This window comes from Cetorhinus maximus, unplaced genomic scaffold (assembly GCF_964194155.1).
Source record: "Cetorhinus maximus unplaced genomic scaffold, sCetMax3.hap1.1 HAP1_SCAFFOLD_396, whole genome shotgun sequence".
In the NCBI taxonomy this organism is placed as follows: Eukaryota; Metazoa; Chordata; class Chondrichthyes; order Lamniformes; family Cetorhinidae; genus Cetorhinus; species Cetorhinus maximus.
In genome coordinates this window covers 70718-97791 of record NW_027596342.1, presented here as the reverse complement: position 1 = coordinate 97791, position 27074 = coordinate 70718, and the positions used below count along the sequence as shown (strand labels likewise).

The 27074-nt window shown below is 45.3% G+C and overlaps 1 protein-coding gene across 4 annotated transcripts in view; it reads right to left on the bottom strand.

The window, feature by feature from the left end:
* Window positions 1-27074, bottom strand: part of LOC144673605 (solute carrier organic anion transporter family member 2A1-like) — a 210664-nt gene that overhangs the window by 147363 nt on the left and 36227 nt on the right. For 2 of the 4 annotated variants that reach the window (XM_078535353.1, XM_078535354.1), the window contains exon 3: window positions 5467-5691. The exons of 1 other annotated variant lie outside the window; for it this stretch is intronic. In XM_078535353.1, coding sequence (XP_078391479.1) covers window positions 5467-5691 — 225 coding nt within the window. Of the gene's footprint in view, window positions 1-5466; window positions 5692-17589; window positions 17691-27074 lie in introns of those variants that run through there. One more of the 4 variants, XM_078535355.1, reaches the window with a different exon arrangement.

Genomic DNA, 27074 nt, shown 5'->3' with positions numbered 1-27074 from the left:
TCCACCTTGTCCATGCCCCTCATCATCTTGTACACCTCGATCAGGTCGCCCCTCAGTCTTCTCTGCTCCAACGAAAGCAACCCAAGTCTATCCAACCTCTCTTCATAACTTAAATATTTCATCCCAGGACACATCCTGGTGAATCTCTTCTGCACCCCTTCCAGTGCAATCACATCCTTCCTATTATGTGGCGACCAGAACTGTACACAGTACTCCAGCTGTGGCCTCACCAAGGTTCGATACAACTCCAACATGACCTCCCTACTTTTGTAATCTATGTCTCAATTGATAAAGGCAAGTGTCCCATATGCCTTTTTCATCACCCAATTAACATGCCCCTTCGCCTTCAGAGATCTATGGACACACATGCCAAGGTCCCTTTGTTCCTCAGAACTTCCTAATGCCATGCCGTTCATTGAATACTTCCTTGTCAAATTACTCCTTCCAAAGTGTACCACTTCACACTTCTCAGGGTTAAATTCCATCTGCCACTTATCTGCCCATATTTGACCATCCCATCTATATCTTCCTGTAGCCCAAGACACTCAACCTCACTGTTAACCACCTGGCCAATCTTTGTGTCATCCACAAATCTATTAATCCTACCTCCCACATAGTCATCTATGTCGTTTATATAAATGACAAATAATAGGGGACCGAGTACAGATCCCTGTGGTATGCCACTGGACACTGGCTTCCAGTCACTAAAGCATCCTTCTGTCATCACGCTCTGTCTCCTACAACGAAGCCAATTTTGAATCCACCTTATGAAATTACCCTGTATCCCAAGTGCATTTGCCTTCTTTTTAAGTCTCCCATGTGGGACCTTGTCAAAGGTTTCATTGAATAAACCAGATAAACTACATCAACTGCACTACCCTCATCTACACACCTGGTCACCTCCTCAAAGAATTCAATCAAATTTGTTAGGCATGACCTCCCTCTAACAAAGCCATGCTGACTATCCCTGATCAAACCTTGCCTCTCCAATTGGAGATAGATTCTCTCCTTCAGAATTTTCTCCAATAGTTTCCCTACCACTGATGTGAAACTCACTGGCCTGTAGTTCCCTGGCTTATCTCTACAACCCTTCTTAAATAGTGGAACCACATTAGCTGTTCTCCAGTCCTCTGGCACCTCCCCCGTGGCCAGAGTGGAATTAAAAATTTGGGTCAGAGCCCCTGCGATCTCCTCCCTTGCCTCCCTCAGCAGTCTGGGACACAAACCATCCGGACCTGGAGGTTTGTCCACTTTTAAGCCTGCCAACACCTCCAATACCTTGTCACTCCCTATATCAATTTGCTCAAGAACTTCGCAGTCTCTCTCCCCGAGTTCCATACCTTCATCCTCATTCTCTTGGGTGAAGATGGATGTGAAGTATTCATTCAACACTCTACCAATGTCCTCTGGCTCCACCCATAGATTGCCCCCTTGGTCCCTCATGGGCCCTACTCTTTCCTTGGTTATCCTCTTCCCATTGATATACTTGTAAAATATCTTGGAATTTTCCCTACTTTTACCAGACAGAGCTTTCTCATATCCCCTCTTTGCTCTCCTAATTGCTTTCTTAAGCTCCACCCTGCACTTTCTGTACTCCACTAATGCCTCCGCTGATTTGCTTCCCTTGTACCTGCTAAAAGCCTCTCTTTTCCTTCTCATCGCACCCTGAATATCTTTGGTCATCCATGGTTCTCTGGACTTGTTACTCCTTCCTATCACCCTAGAGGGAACATGTTGAGCCTGTACCCTCCCCATTTCCTTTTTGAACCCCCCCCCACCCCCCCCACCCCCACTGCTCCTCTGTAAATTTCCCCACAAGTAGCTGTTCCCAGTCTACCTTGGCCAGATCCTGCCTTATTTTACTAAAATCTCCTCTCCCCCAATCCAAAACATTTTTTTGCAACTTGTCTATTTCTTTGTCCATAACAAGCTTAAATTGTACCATGTTGTGGTCGCTATCACTAAAATGCTCCCCCACCACCACCTCAGCCACCTGTCCGGCTTCATTCCCCAGAATTAGGTTCAGCACTGCGCCGTCCTTTGTTGGACCCTTTACATATTGACCTAAAAAGTTCTCCTGTACACATTTCAAGAAATCCACTCCATCCAAGCCCTTAACACTATGTCTATCCCAATTAATTTTGGGAAAGTTGAAATCACCTAATATAATTACCCTATTGTTATTGTTTTAACACACTTCTGCAAATTGTGCACATATTTGCTCCTCAATTTCCTGCTGACTATCTGGGGGTCTATAATAAACACCTAACAATGTGGCTGCCCCTTTTTTATTCCTAAGCTCTACCCACAAAGCTTCATTCGATGCCCCCTCCAAGATATCATCTCTCCTTACTGCAGTAACTGACTCCTTAACTAATAATGCAATACCTCCTCCTCTTTTACCCCCTCCCCTGTCTCGCCTGAAGATTCTATATCCCGGAATGTGGAGCTGCCAATCTTGCCCCTCCCTCAACCACTCAGTGATGGCTACTATATCACAATTCCACATGTCAATCCTCACCCTTAACTCATCCATTTTACCTGTAATACACCTGCCATTAAAGTAGAGGCCATCCAGCCTTGCCTTACTCCCTTGAAACTTAATGCAGCTGTACTTCCTCTGACTTGATTGTTTTACTGTATTATGATGTGTCCCTATTCTGCTAACATTCCGTGTTCCCTCCCCCGCCGAATTAGTTTAAACTCCTCTCAACAGCACTAGCAAACCCGCCTACAAGGATATTAGTCCCGTTCTGATTCAGATGTAGACCGTCCCGCTTGTACAGGTTCCACCTTCCCCAGAAACGGTCCCAGTGATCCAGAAATCTAAAGCCCTCCCTCCTGCACCAACTCTTAAGCCATGTATTCATCTGCGCTATTCTCCTATTTCTGAGCTCGCTAGCACGTGGCACTGGGAGTGGTCCATGATTACAACCCGAGAGATCTTGCTTTTTAGTCTATTGCCTAACTCCCTGAATTGTTGATGCAAGACCTCATCCTTCTTTCTACCTATGTCATTGGTACCAACATGCACCATGACCTCTGCCTTATCGCCCTCCCCCTTCAGGATGCCCTGCAGCCGTTCAGTGACATCCCGGACCCTGGCACCAGGGAGGCAACACACCATCCTGGAGTCACGTTGGCGGCCACAGTAGCACCTATCTATTCCCCGGACTATAGAATCCCCTATTACTATTGCTCTTCCTCTCTTCCTCCACTCCTGTACAGACAGGCTGCTTGTGGTGCCAGAAGCTTGGCTCTGTCTACACTCCCTGGAGGAACCAGCCTCCAAAATGGAATACCAATTTGCGAGCGGGACCCAGGGGACTCCTGAACTACCTGCCTGTTTCTCTTGGATTGCCTGGTGGTCACCCATTCCCCTCCTTCCTCAAGTCCCTTCAGCTGCGGTGCGATCACCTCTCTATACGTGCTATCCACGATGCTCTCAGGCTCGCAGATGCTCCACAGTGTCCCCAGCCACCGTTCCAGCTCTGAAACCCAAGCTTTCAGGAGCTGCAGCTGGACACACTTCCTGCACACATGCTGGTCCCTGGCACAGGGTTCCCGAGCTTGAAGGGATGCTGGAGTCATTGCGGAGTAACAGGGAGGATGACAGTTTCCTGGATCACATATTCCAGGATGTGGTAACCCCACAGGGGGCAAGAGTATTCGGGTATTAGGTGGGTGGTGAACTGGAAAAGTAGGAAGAGGAAAGTAGTACAGATGTCTTTGGGGTACATACCATTCTCAAAGAGTAATTTGGTATGAGAAACTTCTGGCAGTGATGACACCCTGGAGGAGTGCAATTCAGACCATGGCACCAATGGGGCAAGGGACTGTCCAGGACAGAAAAGCAAAGAGTAGAAATACAGTTGTTATAGTAGATTCCATAGCGAGGGGAGGAATTTGTCTAGGCTAGAATTTATGTAATTTGTGTAATGTAATTTGTAAATCTGTCTAGGCATTTGTGTAACCATCATTGAGAGTCCCACATGGTGTGTTGCCTCCTCGGTGGAATATTCTGCAGGGCAAAGTGAGTCAGCCAGAAATTGTGCTGCACATTTCATTAGAGTTGAGAAGCAAAAAAGATAAAATCACACTGCTATAGGGCTCCAAATAGCGAGAGAGAGGAACAAAACTGCAGGGAAATCAAAGATGTGCAAGGACTGTATTGGGACTTTAATTAGCCTTGTATAGATTGGATAAAGGTAAGGAGGGATTTAAGAATTTCTAAAATATATTCAGGAGAACTTCCTTGACCAGCATATTCTCACCCCAACTACAAAGGAGGCAGTGCTGGATCTGGTGCTGGGGAATGAAGTGGATCAAGTGGACCAAGTGTCTGTGGGGGTACACTTGGGTAAGAATGATCATTGCATCATAAGGTTTAGACCAGTAATGGAGAAAAACAAGAAACAATATAAATTAGAGTATCCAGGTTGGAAGAGGCTAGCTTCAATGAGATGAGAGTGGATCTAGCCAGGGTAAAATGGAACCAAAGATTGACAGGAAAAACTATAACAGAACATTGATATTTAAGGAAGAGATGCTTCAGGTACAGGCTAGGTACATTTGAACAAGGGTGAAAGGTAAGGGAGCCAAAAACAAAGAACTGAATGATGTAGAAGATAGAAATTATAATGAAACAAGAAAGGAGGGTGTATGATACATATTGTTTGAGTTATTCAAGTGAAAATCAGGTCAATCAGGTTGCAAGGGGAGGTGAAGAAGAAAATAAGACTGGCAAATAGAGTATGAGGATCTCTGCATTGAACATCATCTGCCACCTGTCCACCCACTCCACTAACTTGTCTATGCCCTTTTGAAGTTCTACACTATCCCCCTCACAGTTCACAATGTTTCCAAGTTTCATATCATATGCAATTTTGATATTGTGCCCCACACAGCAAGGTCGAGGTCATTAATATATAACAGGAAAAGGCAATTAATGTAACCATTTTATAACTTCTCATGTTTTACAGTGAGCTTCTTTTCATTTGATGACACTAGGACAACCCAGTGTCTCCTTACAGTTAATGAAGGAAAAGTTTGTGATGAGAATACACTTGTATATCCTCTCTCGTTATTTTAGGGCACTCAGATCATAAGGAGAAGATGGTGGCAGCCAGTTAGGCTCTCAGTAGCTTATTATATGTGTCCCTGATTAAATAAAACAAGCAAGAGAGTTTATAAATCCCAATGTTTCAGATCAGGGACAGCTCTTCAGGGAGGAGAGATGTAGGTTTGTGATAAGGGTGTTTGTGTTTTTGTAAACTTGTGTAGGTATTGCAATTCTTTAATTGAGCATATTGAATTGATTTTGAGCACACAAAAGAGATGATGCAAGTGTTGATCAACTTGGCACAAGGGGCGTTAGATTACAAGGCAAATAATATGGTTGTACTGAGGATTAATGTGCTTTTCTATTTTCAAAGATTCCCCAGGATAATGCATTTTGAAACTCACCTATATAGAGTGGAGAGTTAGATGGCTCAGCAAAGTCATCCACATATGAAATGCCAAAGGGTTGAATAGGAACTGTTCCAATGCCCACTATTAACTGAGCAATGACAATTATTGCCCACATGCTGCTCATCGTATTGAATCGTATGTCCGATTTGGTACAGTGTTTGAGGCTGTGTGTCTGGTTCACTGGCTGACAGGTGTCTGTGTTGGGATAACTTGCATTTCCTGCAAGAGAAACAAATCATTTATTTCCACAGGTTTTATTACTCAATTTTTACATTTTTTCTTTAGTCTTATGATTGATGCAGAAACGGGGGTGGATTTTAGCACTCCAGTTGCAAGCAGTTGTGCAGGAGCACAACCTCCCGCTGAACAATTTCATTGCTCCTTCACAGGCAGACTTGTCTGAAAACAATAGCTTATTGTATCAGTTCCAGACAGGCAACAACATAATACATAACAAAAACGGAATTACCTGGAAAAACTCAGCAGGTCTGGCAGCATAATCCACCCTAAAACAAGTGAAAAGTGTAGCATGGCTGCTAAAAGCTGTTCAGCATTCTATTCAGCTTCATCAGACTGAGTGGGTTTGAGATCAGGATCCAAGTGTTTAACACCCTCAAATAATAAAGATTTCAAGTTCAAATCCTGTAACTTCCTGTCATTGCATTCTGCTTACCTGAAGCTTAATCACGTCATTCTAACTTGATCAAAGTCCAAAATGACAGTGATGTGCATCATTTTGAAAGGAGAGACTCAAGGAAACATGATACATTATCTGCACTCCCTCAATTGAATTGTTCCACTTGTTGCCTCGTGTTGTGACTGCTCACTGCATATACACCGACAACGGGAGACAACAAAATCACAAATAGGTTCAGGGATAAAAGGTGTTTTTAGTTTTCTGTGACAAGCAGCAGGCATAGAAATGTGACATCTTTTGATTATCTGCTCCTATCACTGCTTGCTTGTCCCTACAACCACACCCCACCCCACCCCACCCCCAACTTCTCTCCCCCCACTCCACCCCCCACCTTAAACCAGCTTATATATCACCCCTCCCCTAACTATACACAGTTCTGCTGAAGGGTCATGAGGACTCGAAACGTCAACTTTTTTCTTCTCCACCGATGCTGCCAGACCTGCTGAGTTTTTCCAGGTAATTCTGTTTTTGTTTTGGATTTCCAGCATCCGCAGTAGTTTTTTGTTTTTATCTCTGTGTTTAATTGACAGCCACTTCTCTTCAAGAAATGCCTTCCTTGAAGAAGTATTGCTCTGTTCTCCGACAGGATTTCCGTCTGTCTCTTCTGCCTTGTTCACCTTCATTGCTTTCCATTTCTCTCCTGGTGTTTGACAAGGTGTTTACTAAAACCCGCTTTCACAGCCATATTTCCTTTCTCAGTGACTGTCTCCGTCTCCGACTCACCCCACATTGATTTCAACTGAAATTCCATCCCTCTTGTTTCGAACCCACCCAGGATTACAGGTATCTCCGGGACATAAAACGTTTCTCGGACTGCTGTTCCCGTCGCATTCTGAGATCCACATTCAGTGCCATGCGCCACCATATGAACACACTTGACCTCTCCCTCCAGCAGCACCGCCGCACCCTTTTTCAAAGCTGCGCGTGCCCCCAGTTTCATTTTATTCTTCGCCTCATCCGACGCCTCAACAAGAAACTTTTTCTCTTTCTCTCAAGTGCTAAGGAACGCAAGCTCCAACAACTCATCGACACCAACACCCATCTGGGACCCTCCACCCCTGCTTGTCCCTCCGTCCCCACCCCATCTTCCAATCCCAGCCCCAGCCGCGTATTCACTATACCCCCTGACCTTCCCCTCTCCGATGCTAAACGTTCAGTGCTCAGCAAAGGACTTAGTTTCATACCCTTACGCCCTCATCTCAATGAATTTCGGGCTCGGCACGATGCTGAACTCTTCTTCCGCCGTCTTCGTCTCCGTGCTCACTTCTTTGGGCGGGAGTCCTCTCCCCGTTCAACGGATCCTTTTACCCACCTCCAATATTCTCCCTCCACCTGGACACCTGCTTCTGGATTCTTACCGTCTCTTGATCTTTTCATTGAGAACTGTCGGCGTGACATTAGCCGTCTCAATTTCTCTGCTCCTCTCACCCATTCTAATCTGTCTCTCTCTGTACTTACTGCACTCCGTTCTCTCAGGTCCAACCCCAACATTGTCATCAAACCCGTTGACAAGGGTGGTGCTGTGTTGTCTGGCGCACTGACCTGTACCTCGCGGAGACTGAGCGTCAAATCACAGACACTTCCTCCTACCTTTCCCTGGACCATGACCCCACCACAGAACATCAAGCCATTGTTTCCAGGACTGTCACTGACCTCATCTCCTCTGGAGATCTTCCTCCCACAGCTTCCAACCTGATAGTCGCCCAACCTCGGACGGCCCGCTTCTACCTCCTACCCAAAATCCACAAACAGAACTGTCCCGGCAGACCGATCGTGTCCGCCTGTTCCTGCCCCACGGACCTCATTTCTCATTATCTTGACTCCCTTCTCTCTCCCCTTGTCCAGTCCCTTCCCACCTACATCCGTGATTCCTCTGACACCTTACATCAAATCAACAATTTCCAGTTCCCTGGCCCCAACCACTTCCTCTTCACCATGGACGTCCAATCCCTCTACACCTCCATCCCCCAACAGGATGGTCTGAGGGCCCTTAGCTTCTTCCTTGAACAGAGGCCCGAACAAACCCCATCCACTACTACTCTCCTCCGTCTGGCTGAACTTGTTCTCACACTGAACAATTTCTCCTTTAACTCCTCTCACTTCCTCCAAATAAAAGGTGGGGCTGTGGGTACCCGCATGGGCCCCAGCTATGCCTGTCTCTTTATGGGGTATGTGGAACATTCCTTGTTCCAGTCCTACTCCGGCCCCCTCCCACAACTCTTTCTCCGGTACATCGATGATTACTTCGGTGCGGCTTCATGCTCTCATCTGGACCTGGAAAAATTTATTAATTTTGCTTCCAATCTCCACCCCTCCATCATTTTCACTTGGTCCATCTCTGACACTTCCCTTCCCTTCCTTGACCTCTCTGTCTCAATTTCTGATGATAGACTGTCCACCAATATCCATTACAAGCCTACCGACTCCCACAGCTACCTCGACTACAGCTCCTCACACCCCGCTTCCTGTAAGGACTCCATCCCATTCTCTCAGTTCCTTCGCCTCCGTCGCATCTGTTCTGATGATGCTACCTTCAAAAACAGTTCCTCTGACATATCCTCCTTCTTCCTTAACTGAGGTTTTCCACCCACGGTCATTGACAGGGCCCTCAACCGTGTCCGGCCCATCTCCCACCCATCCGCCCTCACGCCTTCTCCTCCCTCCCAGAAACATGATAGGGTCCCCCTTGTCCTCACTTATCACCCCACCAGCCTCCGCATTCAAAGGATCATCCTCCGCCAACTCCAGAATGATGCCACCACCAAACACATCTTCCCTTCACCCCCCCTGGGGGCATTCCGTAGGGATCCTTCCCTCCGGGATACCCTGGTCCACTCCTCCATCACCCCCTACTCCTCAACCCCCACCTATGGCACCTCCCCATGCCCATGCAGAAGATGCAACACCTGCCCCTTCACTTCCTCTCTCCTCACCGTCCAAGGGCCCAAACACTCCTTTCGAGTGAAGCAGCATTTCACTTGCATTTCCCCTAACTTAGTCTACTGCATTCGTTGCTCCCAATGCGGTCTCCTCTATATTGGAGAGAACTGGGCGACCGCTTTGCAGAACACCTGCAGTCTGTCCGCAAGAAAAACCCAAACCTCCCTGTCGCTTGCCATTTTAACACTCCACCCTGCTCTCTTGCCCACATGTCTGTCCTTGGCTTGCTGCATTGTTCCAGTGAAGCCCAACGCAAACTGGGGGAACAGCACCTCATCTTCCGACTAGGCACTTTACAGCCTTCCGGGCTGAATATTGAATTCAACAACTTTAGATCTTAAACTCCCTCCCCCCATCCCCTTTCCGTTTCTTCCCCCTCCCTTTTGTTTTTTTCAATAATTTATATAGATTTTTCTTTTCCCACCTATTTCCATTATTTTTAAATCTACAACTGTAATACCTTGTCAGCCTTTCCACCCCACCCCCACTAGAGCTGTACCTTGAGTGTCCTGCCATCCATTCTTAATTAGCACATTTTCTTAGATAACATCACCACCTTCAACACCCCTTTGTTCCTTTTGTCTGTGACATCTTTTGATTATCTTCTCCTATCACTGCTTGCTTGTCCCTACAACCACCCATCCCCCTACCCCCAACTTCTCTACCCCCCCCCCACCCCACCCCCCCCCCACCCCCAACCCCCCCACCACCTTAAACCAGCTTATATTTCACCCCTCTCCTAACTATACTCAGTTCTGCTGAAGGGTCATGAGGACTCGAAACGTCAACTTTTTTCTTCTCCACCGATGCCGCCAGACCTGCTGAGTTTTTCCAGGTAATTCTGTTTTTGTTTTGGATTTCCAGCATCCGCAGTATTTTTTTGTTTTTATATAGAAACGGTACTGTCTGTTGGACTGTAGCACAGAGAAAAAGAAAAATTTGCATTCGTATAACACCTCCCATGACCAATGACATCTCAAAGCACAGTACAGCCAGTGAAATACTTTGGACGTGTAGTTACTGTTGTAATGTAGGAAACACAGCAGCCAACTTGACACAGCAAGGTCCCACAAACAGCAATGTGATAATGGCCAGATAATCTGTTTTTGTGATGTTGATTGAGGGATAAATATTGGCCAGGACACAGGGGAGAACACCCCTATTCTTCTTCAAAATCATGCCATGTGCCCTTTGACATTTACCTAAGCACACAGACAGAATACAGCAAAATACAGCACCTCCAACAATGCAGCATTCACTCAGCGCTGAAATAAAAATAGAAAGTGCTGGAAAAACTCAGCAGATCTGGCAGCATCTGTGGAGAGAGAAACAAAATTAACATTTCAGGTTGAATATGACTCTTCTTCAGAATTGAAGGAGGGTCGAAATGTAATGGCTTAGTAACTGACAGTATAGCCTCGCCTTTCAGGGGTCATGTGATGTTTTGGGAGGCTCTGACCAATGAGTCCTAAGCAAGGGTAATCTGGGGGGCAGGGCTTTCTGACGAGGGGCCTGATCGAGCATATAGCACCTGAAGCTCTTTGTAATAAAGTTTACCTGTTTCTTGTTGAAACCTGCACACTCCATCGAGTTGACGATTTGGCGATGAGGGTAAAATAGCTCTGACACTGCACCTCACCTTGTTACTGTGAGTACATTGAATCTTAAGAAAAAGAAAAGACTGCTCACCAGTCATGCCACTCTTCAGCAGAATCAACCCTAATGACGAGACTATGGAAGACTGGAGCCAGTATGAAGAGCGCCTCGGATTTTATTTTGTAGCAAATGAAATTACCGCGGAGGAAAAGCAAGAAGCAGTCCTTTTGAGTATATGTGGCAGTAAAACATACAACCTCACAGTCCTGGGCACACCCACTTCTAAACCCTTTAATGAATTAGTGGACCTGGTGAAAACGTATTTCCAGCCGAAGCCAACCGTAACAATGCAGCATTTTAAATTTAATTCCAGAGTTAGGGCCCTATGAGAGTCCATCACAACCTATGTCATGAAGCTAAAGTAGTTGACAGAACACTGCGACTTCTAGGACACATAAAATGATACGCTGCAGGACCAATTAGTTTATGGAGCTAAGGACAATGACACAGCGCTGAAAACTCGCTGAATTCGACATCAAATTGAAGCGCGCCCAAGAAATTTCCCTCGCCAAGGAAAGTGCTGCATGAGACTCGCAGGCTTTACAACACATACAACATGGCGCTCTTCTTCATGTTGGGTGGGAACCTACTGCCGGGCGTGGCACGAAAACCAGACCAAGAGCATTGAAGCGAGAGGCAATGTCTACTGTTAGAAACATGAAAAGTTCTAGTAGAAACGCTTCAGCAGTGACTCCAAGATTAAGTTGTTATAGATATGGAGGTGACCATGGACTGGCCACCTGTAAATTTAAGGAAGCAGAATGCCATTACTGCCATAAGAAAGGTCAGGTAGTAAGACAATGCAGGGCAAAGTCAAAACAGCCCATAAAGCAGCAAACCAACATGATTGAATTAAAAAATACAGCAGAATCTAAAGCTGCCAATACTGACATTTATTCCCTGTACAACATAACCGCTGCAAAAACCGAACCTATCACTGTCACAATCCAAGTTAATGAGAAGCCACTAATAATGGAGGTGGATACGGGTGCCTCAACTACTGTGGTGGGAGAGCACACATTCAAATACCTTATTGAAGGTAGACAGCTAATAACCTGGAGCAGGCAACACTAAGTTAAAGACTGGAGAATTTATTCAGGTAAAGGGTATCGCCACAGTACCAGTGTCTTACAGTAAACAGACAGCCCAGCTGCCTGTGATAATAGTGAAAGGAGAAGGACCCAGTCTTTTAGTCTGAGACTGGTTACAGAAGATCAAGCTTTACTGGTCTGAGATATTGCACCTGAAAACAAGAGCAGTTCTTGAGCTGCTAAGGAAATATGACAGGATATTTCAGGACGAATTAGGGAAGTTAAAAGGCCGAGGTGTATGTGGATCCTCAGACAACGCCACGTTTCTTTAAGGCCAGGCCTGTGCCTCATGCTTTGAAGGAGAAGGTGGATGCAGAATTGTGCCGGTTAGAAAAGCTGGGCATCATCCAACCTGTCCAATTCTCAGAATGGGCAGCGTCCATAGTCCCAGTGGTTAAGACTGATCAAACCATACGCATTTGTGGGGACTATAAATTAACCGTAAACAAGGCAGCCAAACTAGACAAGTACCATGTTCCAAGGACAGACGACTTATATGCAAAGCTGGCTGGAGGCATGTCCTGTGAAAAATTGGATATGAGCCACACCTACGAACAATTAGAACTGGAGAGCACATCTAAAGGATACGTGACTATTAACACACACAAGGGTCTTCATCATTACACTCGCCTACCCTTTGGAGCATCGCCTGCATACGCTATCTTCCAGAGAACAATGGAGAGTCTTTTGCAAGGACTCCCCCAAGTGGCAGTATACCTAGATGATGTTCTGATCACAGGGTGGAGGTGCTAAGAAGGTTCAAGGAAGCCGGCATACAGTTAAAGAAGAAAAAATGCACATTTCAAGCACCAGAAGTTACTTACCTGGGTCACAGGGTGGACGGCATGGGGTTGCATCCAGTAGAAGAGACGTTTGGGCAATAAAAGATGCACCCTCACCATCCAATGTAACCAAATTCAAGTCCTTCCTGGTTATGATCAACTACTCTAGCCATTTCTTGCCTAACTTATCAACTGTGTTGGCATCAGTGCACTTGTTAAAAAAGAATCACCATTGGTCATGGAATTCACAACAGGAAGAATCCTTCGTGAAAGTAAAGACTGTTGCATTCATCGTGTTTATTGGTAACTACGACCCATCGAAAGAGTGGGATTAACATGTGATGCCTCTCCTTATGGTGTAGGAGCCATGTTATCACATAGAATGGAAAATCGATCAGAAAGGCCCATTGGCTATGTCTCAAGAACCCTCTCCAAAGCCAGCAAGGGTTATTCCCAGCTAGCAAAGGAAGTGTAAAAAAATCAGGGTGAAAACGTTCTACCAGTACCTACATGAACGACATTGCACTATTGTGTCAGACCACAAATCATTAATGGGATTATTCAGTGAGGATAAAGCCATTCCACCAATAACATCAGCAAGGATACAATGTTGGGCTCTGATATTATCTGCGTACGAATATACTTTTATGAACCATCCTGGCTTACACATTACAAATGTGGACCCACTCAATCATCTCCCATCACCAGATAGCATTGTACATGCTCCTGTTCCACAAGAAGTTGTGTTATTACTGAATTTCTTGGATTCTTCGCCTGTGTGCGTGAAGCAAATTAGAAATTGGACAAAGATCCAACATTGTTGAAAGTCAGAGACTTCGTTTTGTAAGGATGGTCAAATTCACCTGTATCTGAAGAGATGAGACCATTCCATGTCAGAAACACAGAGTTAAGCTGTCAAGATGCAATTTTGTTGTGGGGATCAAGAGTTGTCGTCCCATCACAAGGCAGAGAACCGCTCTTAACAGAGCTTCACAGTGCACATCCAGGCATATCAAAGGTGAAAATGCTTGTGTGAAGCTCTGTCTGGTGTCCAGGCATTGACAGTGACATTGAAAGCATGGTCAAGCGCTGTCTCCACTGTCAGCAACAACAGTGACCTGGCTGACCCTGGGTTAGACTACATATCAATTTTATAGGACCATTCTTGGGTACCATGTTTTTGTTAATTTTGGATGCACATACTAAATGGATGGATGTATACAAAGTCAAATCGCCAACATTGAGCGCAACTATCGAGAAGCTGTATCACTGTTTTGGATTACATGGCTTACCTGATATCGTCATTTCTGATAATGGTACAGCCTTTACCAGCATAGAGTTTCAGAAATTCATGAATCGGAATGGAATCAGATATATTAAAACAGCCCCTTACTATCCCTCATCAAATGGTTTAGCCAAGAAAGCTGTACAAAGGTCTGGTATGAAACAGTTATCAGGGGGTATTCTAGAATCTTGGCTTTCCCACTTTCTTCTCAGTTATTGTACAACATCACATTGGACTACAGGTTCAACACCATTTGACTTATTGATGAAGCGCCATCTATGTACACGGTTAAGCCTGGTTTTTCCAAATTTAGAGGAGTAGGTAGAGCAGTCAGAGTAATTAAAAATTGAACCACGATATGCATAGCAAAGCTTGCACATTCAGTGTAGGTGACCCGGTATTCGTGCAAAATTTCAGAAGTGGACCTTGTTGGGTTTCTGGGGCCATTGCCTCAGAGCCTGGTCCATTATCTTTCCAAATACAAGTGGAAGATAGAATTGTTCATAAGCATGTAAATAATATTTGTGCTAGAGAGACATTCCAACAACCAATTATTTCACCTGTTATTAACATCGAACCGTCAATGCCTGAGGTGATAGATTGATCTAGAATAGACATGCCTGATGTCACTGTGGAGTTGCCAAACCCAGAACTGCCATTTTCTAATGATGTGTCTTGTGCTGTAATTCCAGATCCCTTCAATCCAGTTCAGGAACCTCAAGTGGTAGAGCTATGTGCTCTAGCTGTATCAGGAGAGCACCCCAGAGACTTGATCTTTAATCACCTTAAGTTGTATATATGTATATGTTATTGGATATTCAGATATTTCCCTGAAATTGTAAAAAACAAATGGGGAGGAAATGTAGTAACTGAAGGTATAGCCCCTCCTGCTGCCTATCAGGGGTTACATGATGTTCTGGGAGTCTCCAACCAATGAGCCCCAAACACGGGCAATCGGGAGTGGGTCTTCCTGATGAGAGTCTCCTCTGTAATAAAGTTTATCCGTTTCTTGTTGAAATCTGTCCGCTCTGTCAAGTCATTACAGATGGGTTTTAGACCGTAGAAAGGAGGAGGGGAGAAAGAACAAAAGGGAAGGTCTGGGATAAGGTCGAGGGTGGGACAGATTAAATTACAACAATGTCACGGATCAAAAAACAAAGGGAGTGGTAATGGCTGTAGTAAAGAAACAAAGCTTTGTCCAGAGTGAGTGTGAATGGCAGAATAGTGAACAGCTCTGTTCAAAAGCAAAACAATATGAAAAACAGGATTCAAACCGGCACATGACAATAAATCAGAATCAAAATGGAGGACAGGGTTCTCATCTTCTGAAATTGTTGACATCAATGTTGAGTCTAGAAGGCTGCAAAATGTCTAATTGAAAGATGATGTGTACATTGAGCTTCACTGAATACTGCAGCAGGTCAAGGACAGAAATGTGAGTGTGAGGGCAGATGAATTAAAATGTCAAGTAACCTGAAGTTGGGATCACACTTACAGACAGATTGGAGGTCACCCAGTCTGCATTTGGTCTCCCCAGTGTAGAGACTGCATTATGAGCAGCGAATACAGTGGACTAATTTGAAAAACATTGTACATCGCTTTAGCAATTCCCCGTTTCCCAGCCTTAACCGCCTCTTCTTCGCGATGGATGTCCAATCCCTCTAAACCTCCATCCGCCACCAGGATAGTCTGAGGGGTCTCCGCTTCTTCCTTGAACAGAGGCCCGAAAAATCCCCATCCACCACCACTCTCCTCCGTCTGGCTGAACTTGTTCTCTCACTGAACAATTTCTCCTTAAACTTGTCTCACTTACTCAAATAAAAGGCTATGGGTACCCTCATGGGCCCTAGTTAAGCCTGTCTTTTTGTGGGGTATCTGGAGCACTCCTTATTCCAGTTCTACACAGACCCCTTCCCACAACCCTTTTGCCAGCACATCGATGACTGTATCAGTGGCACTTTGTACTCTGGTCAGGAACTGGAAAAATTTTGCTTCCAATTTCCACCCCTCTCTCTCCTTCTCATGGTCCATTCTGAACTTGATCTCCCTTTCTTAACTTTTCTGGCTCCATTTCAAGGGTTAGCTTTAATTAACATTAATTACAAGCCCACCGACTCCCTCAGCTACCTTGACTACACCCCTCCCCCCGCACCCTGCTTCCTGTAAGGACTCCATTCCATTCTCCCAGTTCCTCTGTCTCCGTCACATCTGTTTTGATGATGCTACCTTCCACAACAGCACTTACGACATGCTTTCCTGAACCAGGGACTCCCCACCACCGACCTCCCCCCCACCCCCCCCACACTGTGATTGTCAGGGCCCTCAACTGTGTCTGACCCATTTCCCATACATCCGCCCTCACCCCTTCTCCTCCCTCCCAGAACTACGATAGGGTTCCCCATGTCCTCACTTTCCACCCCACCAGCCTCCGTACTCAAAGGATTATCCTCCATCATTTTTACCAAACTCCACCATCAAATACATCTTCTTCTCCCCTCACCTGTCAGCATTCTGAAGGGGCCCTACCTTCCATGACACTCTGGTCCACTCCTCTTTCACCCCCAACACCTCATCCACTTCCCACAGCACCTACCCATGCAATCGCAGGAGGTGTAACACCTGGCCCTTTACTTCGTCCCACCTCACTGTCCAAGGACCTAAACACTCCTAACAGGTGTAGCAGTGATTTACTTGTACTTCTTTCAATTTAGTCTACTGTATTCACTGCTCGCTATGTGGCTCCTCTATACTGGAAGGACCAAATGCAGACTAGGTGACCGCTTTGTGGAACACCTTTGCTCAGTCTGTCAGTATGACCCCGAGCTTCAGGTTGTTTGCTATTTCAATTTACCATCTCGCTCTCATGCTCAAATTTCTGTCCTCAGCCAGCTACAGTGTTCTAGTGCAGCTGAATGCAAGCTGGTAGAACAGCACCTCATCTTCCGATTAGGCACTTTACAGCCTTCTTGAATCAGCATCGAGTTCAACAAGTTTAGACGATGAACTCTATTCTCCATTTTGATTCTATTTTTTGGCATGTGCCGATCTGAATCTTGTTTTTCTTTTTTTTTTTGCTTTCAGACAGAACGTTATTTGGGCATTTACACTCGCTCTGGACAAATACATTGTTTCTTTACTAAAAACATTCCCTTTGCCTTTTGTTTCAAGACATCTTTGCCATTTAATATCTCCCACCCTCTCTACACTATCCCAGGCCTTCCCTTTTGTTCTTCCTTCCCCCTCCTCCTCTTTGTATGGCATAAAACTTATCATATTTTCTTCAGTTCTGAAGAAGAGTCACATTTGACTTGGGCGGGATTTTCCAGCCCCAACACCAACAGGCATCAAAAGGGAGGTAGAGGAGCAAATCTGCCAGCAAATTCCAGAGAAATGTATAAATAAAAGAGCAGTAAAAGTTGGGGACATTAATCACCCAAATATAGGAAAAAACTGAGTAAATAGCATGGATAGTGAAAAATTCTTAAAATGTGTACTAAACTTCCATGTTTCTGACTCAGTAAGAAAGGAAGCAATGCTGTATCTAGTTCTGGAGAATGAAGGAGGACAGTGGAGTAATGTTTGCATTAGGTAATAGTTGGGTAGGTGATCATAATAGAACAAGATTTAAAGTAGTTATGAACAGGGACAGAGAAAATCAAAAAATACCTGACTGAGAGCAGAAAAAGACCAGAAAAGGCTCAAAATAATATGAAAGTCTGGCAGCGTCTGTGGAGGGAAAAAATGAAGTTAACATTTCAGGTCTGTAACCTTTCATCAAAGCTGGGAAAAGATATAAATGTAGAGTCATAGAGACATTATGGCACAGAAGGAAGATTTTTGGCCCACTGAGTCCATGCTGGCTCTCTGTAGAACAATCCAGCCAGTCCAAACCCCTGCTCTAAGCCTTGCAAATTTATTTCTTTTTGAAATCATTAATCATCTCCACTTCCTTTACCAGTTTCAGGTCATTACCAGTTGCTATGCAAAAATGTTCTTCCTCGCATTCACCCCTACATCTCTTGCCCAAAATCTTAAATATGTGTCTTTTGGCCTTTGTCAGCTAATGGAACAAGTCTTCTTTGTGTACACGATCTAAACCTTCCATCATCTTGTACACCTCTATTAAATATCCCCTCAGTCTCCTTTCCTCCAACCGAACTGGATAAAATCCATTTTTCTGTGACTATGTGTCCTGTATAAGCTAGGAGCCTGTGGAGATTGTAATGTTTAAAGTAAAGGATGTTCCGATGCTTGTTACATTGGTTCCTGCCTCATAACAAGGGTGGGACCCTCTGAGAAAGTTTTGATACGTCACCAAGGTCAGTTCACAGGTCAATGAAGAGCAGTTCAAGGGTGAGTCAGTTGTCAAGCAGAGTTAGTCAGGGCCAGTCAGAAAAGAATGTGGCTAGCTCCATACAGCTGAAGTGCTGTTGTTAGACCTGAGGAGCTAAGTTGGCAGGCTCCAGGTAGATAGGGCAAGGAGTAAGCCCTGGAGAGCTGACATTAAGCCAGTAATTAAGGGCTGGAGTGCAGACTCAGGAATCCAGGGGAACATAGCCTCGGGAGATGAGACTGGAACTTTGGGAGGTATGACATTGTTGAGGCCGTCTGAGTCGGAGCGGCTTTGAGGGAACTCTGAGACTAGATCTTTGAAAGTAAGACTGGAATCCCTCGTGAGAGAGACAGAGTTCCAAAGACATTGGTTGACTCACAAGTGTTTACTGGTATCTGGGTGGGTTGCTGATAAATCTGTGGGATCTGTCTTGTGGCATTCACCATTTATCGTGCAGTGTGGTGTGTTTGAATACAGTTTTTCTGTTAATTCATGTGTACCTCATATTAAATCTGAATGTTAGAGTATAAGATAGATATTCTAAACTGTTTCATCTTTCTGACCTTGTAAAGTTTATTTTGTTTGTTCAAAACCTGTGGAATCTTGTGGCTTTATTCTCTTAGCGAGTGTCTTGAATCTCAATCTTTGTTTATTTTAAACAAAAAGTTACTGGTCCCTAACCAGATCTCACCAAAAACTTGGGGATCTGCTCTAGAATCTTAACACAACCTTGAACTAAAATCCCTTATCCCTAAAACCAATCTGATAAATCCCCTCTGCACCATCTCAAGGACCTGAACATCCTTACCAAAGTGTGGCGACCAGAACTGAATGTTGTTCATAGCTTTATAAAGGTTCAGCATAACTTCCCTGCATTTGTACTCAATGCCTCTATGCTTTTCTAACTACTCTCTCAATATGTCCTGCCACCTTCAATGATCTATGCAAATGGATCGCAAGGGCCCTCTGTCCCTGTACACTCTTTAGAATGGTGCCATTAAGTCTATATTGTCTCTCCCCATCTCTTCTGTCAAAATGCATCACCTCACACTTTGCTATTAAACTCCATCTGCAACTTGTCTGCCCTTTCTGTTCACTTTTCTGTGGCCAGGATTTTACAGCCCTGCTGCAGTGTGTCTCCACCTGGCAGATATGGCGAGCCATTTAAACCTCCATTCAGTTCAGTGGACCATAATATTCCGCCGGGTGGGAGTAAAATTCTGGCCTGTGTATTAATGCAGTCTGTGAGAATCAAGTCAGTGATTCCCAAATTTTTTCTCAGTGCGATTACATTTTAATGCCTCAGACTTGATATAACTCTGGGGATGCGGTTAGCTTCAACTCCTGAGTGTGGGGGATTCTGAGCAGGGGGGTGGGTGGTTAGCACCTGAGTGGGGACTGGGGTGGGGGGGACAGTGGGTGTTAACTTCAGCTCCTCACAGGAGGGGTAGAAGTTCAGCAGAGTGGGAATTGTTTAAACTGTAGGGATTTTCATTTAGAAAATAGCAAACACCTACCTTTTCACAGGCTTTTTTTTTGCAGCTGGAATCTGTTAGGCCACGCCCACCATGAGAGAAACACGAGGGTTTAAAGGGGCTTCGCAGCTGTTAGAATTCAGTCCAAGCTCAATTGCAGCCATTTCTGCTTCGGAGCTCGCAAACCCAAAATCTTGTCTTGCGACCCCACTGGGGGTCACGGTCCACAGTTTGGGAAGCTCTATAACAGGACATGTACTTCAAGAGGATTAATTAACAGGGTTATGAGGGAAAATTTGGAGTGTTGAACTAAATTGGACAGCACATTCAAAGTACCAGCATAGATATGATGGGCTGAATGACCTCCTTCTGTGACTTGTATGCCTGACAGAGAATAGTGGTTACAGGAGATTTGTTATGCACCTTCCTGGATATAGAATGGTATAGGAAGATTTGAAAATAGAAGGGAATAAGAGAGGGAAAAATATGTAAGTTTGTGCATTAACCATATTCCAACTTCTCAGTTGTTAGCCAAAGAATACACAGGGACAATTTTTCCCCCCACCAGAAATGATCTGTCTGATATCTTTTGTCCCCAGTGATGCAGTTAATTCAGAGTCAATCACTATCATCAACAGTGACTAACTGAAAATTCCAAAACTTTAAAGATGATGAACTGCTTGCAAAAGCCATTAGAAATCTGTGTAATCCCAGGAAAACACATTTGAGTGCATTGGCTATCCTCTACCATCAGAACAGAGACAGAGTTAAGAAATGCAGGGCTTCCCAAACTATGGGCCGTGACCCCCAGTGGGGTCACGAGATGAGATTTTGGGGCCACCAGCTGTGAGGCAGAAATGGTTGGCATGGAGCTCAGACTGAATGCTAACAGCTATGAGACCCCTTTAAATCTCATGTTTTCTCTAATTGTGGGTGTGGCCTGACAGTCTACGTTGAGGCCTGATTTGTGCTGCAATAAAAGAGCCTGTGAACAGGTTTGTGTTTGCTATTCTTTTTTAAAACTCCCTGTCGTTTAAACAATTCCCACCATGCTGAACTTCTACCACCACCCTGCTCAGGAGCTAAAGCTAACACCACCCGTCAGATCATAACCCCCCACCTAGCCCAGAGTCTGAAGCTACGAACCTGCCCCCACTCAGGAGCTGAAGATAACCCACCCCCCCCAGCCCCAGCTCGCTGAAGATAACCCACCCCCCCCAGCCCCAGCTCGCTGAAGATAACCCACCCCCCCCAGCCCCAGCTCGCTGAAGATAACCCACCCCCCCCAGCCCCAGCTCGCTGAAGATAACCCACCCCCCCCAGCCCCAGCTCGCTGAAGATAACCCACCCCCCCCCAGCCCCAGCTCGCTGAAGATAACCCACCCCCCCCAGCCCCAGCTCGCTGAAGATAACCCACCCCCCCCAGCCCCAGCTCGCTGAAGATAACCCACCCCACCCCAGCCCCAGCTCGCTGAAGATAACCCACCCCCCCAGCCCCAGCTCGCTGAAGATAACCCACCCCCTCCAGCCCCAGCTCAGGAGTTAACCCATTTCCCCCACTCAAGAATCTGAAGCACCCCCCCTCCACACACATACACACACACATTTGCACACACAATCAGGAATTGAAGCTAACCGTGCCCCTAGGGTAACACAGAGTCTGAGGCATTAAGATGGGGTCACAACAGGAAAAGCAATGTTGTAAAGCAATGTTGTAAAGCAATGTTGTAAAGCAAGTGAACATAGTTTTAGCGACAGCATATTGAATAATTTGTACAATTCTCTCACTAATAACCAATAAAGAACAGTGATGGAACGTCTGATTTCAATGTATTTTAGAATTACAGGTATAAAAAAAACACACATCACTTTAAATGAAAGTGCTGCTAAATGGGATTAGGTATGTTGGTCAGGTGTTTCTCATGTCAGTGCAGACTCGATGGGCCGAAGGGCCTCTTCTGCACTGTGATTCTGTGAACTTGTATTTCACGAGTTGTATGTAGCACTTTTCATGAGTGCTACAGAACTCAAAATAAGGGGATAAGATAAAGACTGAGACTGGGAAAACAAAATTCCTGCTTCCCTCACATCAGCTCAACTCTATGCAAGATACTGACTGACTCACTTCCTGGCTTCCTGGGTGAAGTTTAATCTAAAGCAGCTTGTAGCTTTGGATATGAACTGTCGTTTATAAGGGTCTGGCACATGTAAGGTTAACGTGGAACCAAGTACAGTATCGCCCACACAACATATGACCTGCACTTAGGGGTTAGTCTAGTGTTGGACAGAGCTGTGTGCACAAGCAAGCATGGAAACAGCTCCTAGCTTGAACACTTTACTGTATATAGGTACATAGTTCTTGTAGTTAATAAACACATACAGTTAACCTACTTAAGGCTATGAAGACTCATTAAGACCCATTGAATGGTATCCAACACCCTACAACAAAACTAGGAAAACTGTGAGCAAGTTGCAATCCAGATCCAAACCACTGACTCCTATGTTTAATTCAAGCTTCTGTACAACCACTTGGGATTAAAATATGTTAATTAGAGTGATATTTTAACTGACTTTTAAATATAACGGTGCCTCCATAGGTTTCCAGGCCTCATTGAAACACGCCGTTGAAAACAAGGTGAGAAGGAGATACTGTCCTAAATACTCAGTACACACACAGCTGCATCCACACCAGCTCGTGGGAAAGGTTTATTCTCAGTCCACTCACTCCGAGATTTCTTTTGACACTTTGCAGGTCTTCTCAATTGCATCAGAATGTCACATGACATGATTCTCACACACTCTCACTCTCCCTTGCAAACACTCAGACACTCTCATTCTTACAGACTCCCTCTCATTCTCTCAGACACTCACTCACACTGTCTCTCGCATTCTCTCTCACTCACGTATGATGGAATTCTCCCATGCCCCCTGTGGTGGGTTTAATGGCGGGCAGGGGGGAGAATGCAAGAGGTCCAAAAATAGATTTCCTGCCGGCATAAAATTATGGTGGGACCTTCCACGCCTGGCCGCCAAGGCTGGTCCCAATTCCTGCCTGAGGCCAGCTTGAAACCAATTTGCATCCCAAAAAGCAACCCCCCCCCCTCCCCCGCACCTCTGCCACACACCCGATCACCTGCGCCACCAGTGGGAAATCAAGCCAGTCCAGAAAACGTCCAGACCAACGTGGTGGGCGCGTATCGAGATTTACCTGAAGGAGGCCTGGGGTTGTGTCTGGAGTTTCAGATGGAGGCCTCCAGCAACTGTGAACCATGGAACACACAGCAGTGGGCGGTGGGAATATCAGGTGCATCTTGCAGCTTCAGTGTCTTCGAGGAGGTCCATCTTCTTTCTTCAATGGTGGGTCAGTTATGTCTGGGCACCTTTAAAAATGGCGCCCGTATGTGATGACGGGGCTCGAGTCACCCAGCCTGCCCTGCCACGCGAAAGGTCAGGAAACCCCCAACTACATAATTAATGAGGCCAGGGTCACGTGATGTGGCGTGACTTGCCAGCAGCCTCCGCAGTGGGAAACTGTCCCCATCCCAGCCATAGTACTTCATCCCCAAAGGAAGAATTCCAACCATGGACTCTGTTCCATTGATTTATTTATCCAGACAGACTCTCAAATAAACTGGCCATGTCTCATAAGTGTACAACAGGTGGGAAGGATAACCACTCCATATACCTGCACTTTTGTTGAGAGACTAATTGCTCATCACTCCCAGTTTTTTGTAGCCTGTCAAAGTTGCCATGTCAGCGCAGGCTTGAAGTTGCCATTTTCAGTTTTACATTGTCTGCACTCTGCCTCCACCCCCGAGCTGCACTCTGGGCCATGTGCCATGTGTTCCGAGGCTGGTGCTGCTGCCGACATCACCAGAGGCCAAGACTGTGGGGAGAGAGCAAGGCCCAAGATCCAGGAGCAGCAGTGCAGGGCAGGCCAGAGGGCCCAGCCCAGCCGAGACAATCACCGCCACTTGGGGCAGTGGCGTGACGGCTTAGGACAGGAAGCTGCCAATTGCGATTGGGTGAAGTGAGAGTAACCCGGAGATGTTGGGAGAGAGCAGCACCTCCAGCAACATCTGTGGCCCAAGACAGGGGCTCACCTCCTGTGGACTGTCAAGAAGCGGTCCAGGCTCCAGGCCCAGGTGCAGCCTTGGATTGGGAATTGGCCAGAGCCTCAGGTTGTTGAGTTACTACCTGGGCTGGGAGAGAGGATGAGGGGAATGGGGGTGAGACAGAGTGGGAAAGGGGGAAGTGAGAGAGAGATACAGACAGACAGAGGCAGAGTAGGAAAGGAGAGCGAGAGAGACACAGACATGTAGAGTGGGAAAGTAGAGAGAGACAGAGAGAGAGTGGGAAAGGAAAGATTGAGAGAGAGACAGACAGAGTGGGAAAGGGGAGAGAGAGAGAGAGGATCAGAGTGGGAAAGAAGGGAGTGAGAGAGAGAGATAATGGGAAAGAAAAGCCAGCAAAAGGTTGAGCTGAGTTTCAGGAGTGCTGTGGGTGAGACAGGAGCTGTGATACTCAGGGTTGTTTGGGTGGTTTTGTGCTGTTTAATTTGAATGTCTAACGTATTTCTGTTATATTCAGTGATTTATTTTATTTTGTAAGTTTTTCCAGCTAGGATTGCACAGTGCAATCCAGAAATGTCCAAAGAAACCTAACTCTGGCTTTAACATTGATTCCTATTTAAACACAGGATTCGCTGAAGGTTTCACTTAAAGTCATGCTTTTCAAGAACGCAACCATAACTTTAAGTGAGGACCTACTGTATCCACAATGAACAGCTAAAGACCAGTATCTACCTTCTACGGCAGTCCTCCCCAAACTTTTTCTTAGTGTTATCCCATTTTAATGCCTCAGACTTTGTGTGACCCTGGGGGTGCGGTTAGTCTCAACTCCTGAGTGTGGGGAGGGGGTGCGGGTGGTGTTGGTAGCTTCAGATTCTGAGCGGGGGAGAACGTTAGCTCCTGGGGGTGGAGTTATCTTCAGTTCCTTAGCGGAACCATGGGGTGGTGGGGGGTGAAGGGTCACAGGGGGAGGGGGAAGAAGCACAGTCGTCCCTAGGGAATGGCAAATCTGGGTGACTGCCGCAGAGGCCTGGCGCTTCAACATCACAATGTGAGATGTAATGCTTCGCACCCATCAGAGTGTGCGTGTGTATTGCGAATGTGTTCTTACATTTTAAAAATCCACTGAGGGAAGTGAGAGCAGGCTGTGAGGGATAAATATTGGCCTGGACACCAGGAATAAATTCCCAGCAATTCATCAAAATAGCGTCATGAAATCTGTTACGTTCACTTGAGAGAACATGACTTCACTTTAACATCGCATCCAAAAGCTGCCACCTCAGAATTTGTAGCATTCCTTCAGTGCTGCATTGCAGCATAAGCCCAGATGTTTATGATCAAGTCAATGGAGTGGATGAGCCCACAACCATCTAACTCAGGCAAGAATGCTGCCACTTGAGCCACAGCCAATAGCTTCAGCAAGGACTGAAAATGCACTATGCATTGAAAGGGAGAAAAAAATCTATTTCAGAACTATATAAATAACCGAGAAAAGGAACGCAATCTGCATTTATATAGCGCCTGTAACATAGTAAAACGCCCAAGATGCTTCACGGGTGTTTTATCAAACAAAATTTGGGATTGAGCCACATTGAGATATTAGGGGAGGTGACCAAAGTTTGGTCAAAGAGGTAGGTTTTAAGGTGTGACTTAAAGGAGAGAATTGGTGAGGCAGAGATTTAGGGAGAGAATTCCAGAGGTTAGTTCCTAAGCATTTGAAAGCCAGCCACTAATGTTTGAGCAAAGAAAATCATAAATCCCAAGCAGCCATAAGGAGGTGAGAGACATAGGGAGGGGAAAAGACATGGAGGTATTTTAAAATATGGATGAGAGTCTGAAAATCGAGGCATAGCTGGACTGGGAGCCAATGTGGGTCACAAATACAGATGATAGATACAGCGAACGGAATTTAATGGATGGCGGAGATTTGGATAAGCTCAAATTTATGGAGGGTGTGAGTTAGGAGGCCAGGTGGAATGCATTGGAATAGTTGAATCTAGAGGTAACAAGGACATGGATGAGGATTTCAACAACAGATGAGCTGAGGCAGTCATTTATGTAGGTGGAAGTAGGTGGTCTTGGTGATGTGGTCAGAAGTTCAGCTCAGCGTCAAATAGAAGGAAGATCTTGAGACAGAGAAGGGGAAAAGTACTTGCATCTTAAGTAAATCAACTAAGTAATTTCAAATTTTGGGGAAGCATAAACAAATAAAGTCATGTCTACTGAATTTGATTGAGTTATCTGAGAGTTGATTATGGTAATGCAGCTGTATATGAACTGTATTTGATAAAGTGCTGCATCACAGGATTGTAAGCAAAACTGAAGCCCTTGGGTTTATAGGGAGTGGTAGCATAGATACCAAAATTGGTTAAGAAACAGAAACAGAGGGTGCTTGCGTTTCAGAGGGAATTATGCAATGGTGTGCCCCAGGAGTTGGTATTGGAACCACTGTTTTTGATATATATTAAAGGCCTGGCCTTCAGCATATAGAGCATAATCTTGCAGATGACATAAAACTTAGAAATGTAGTAGACTGTCAGGATGATATTAGGAGACTTCAGGAAGGTACAGACGGACAGGTGAAATGGACAGACACATGGTAGATGAAATTTAATCCAGAGAAGTGTGAAGTGATAATTTTTCAAAGGAAGGAGATGAAACATCAACTAAATGGCACAATTTTAAAGGAATATTTTGGCCTAGGGGTTCACATACACAGTTCTTTGAACTGCTGGAAAAGGTGGTGGAAGAAGATTCAATAGTAACATTCAAAAGGGAATGATATACATATACTTGAAAATACAAGTTTTCCAGGCATATAGGAAAGAGCAGGGGAGTGGGACTAATTTGGATAACTCTTTCAATAAGGCTGGTTGGACTGAATGCACTCTTTCTGTGGTGCAAGATTCCAAGGATCTATGGAAGCTATTGGATCTTTTAAATAAGTTGGCAAAAGTATTACAAATATATCTCTGGGGCTTGTATCTTTCAGCGTGACTAAGGTGGATGGTATTTTTACCTGGTGTCAGGTATGTGATATACTATAGCACTATATAATACTATAGAATGAAATGCTGAATTCAGACTTCAGCAGGAACATGGTGAAGATCAGAAGCCATGATTCTGGGCCTGGACTATTCAGATCCACAAGTATATTTAATATAATGTAATAGAAGGGCTCAGGTCATGAGACGCAAGATATTGATTAGCCTTTTGAACTCCACTATTGCTTTTGGAGTGCCAACTTGGCCCAGCTGGTCTTATTTATACTGC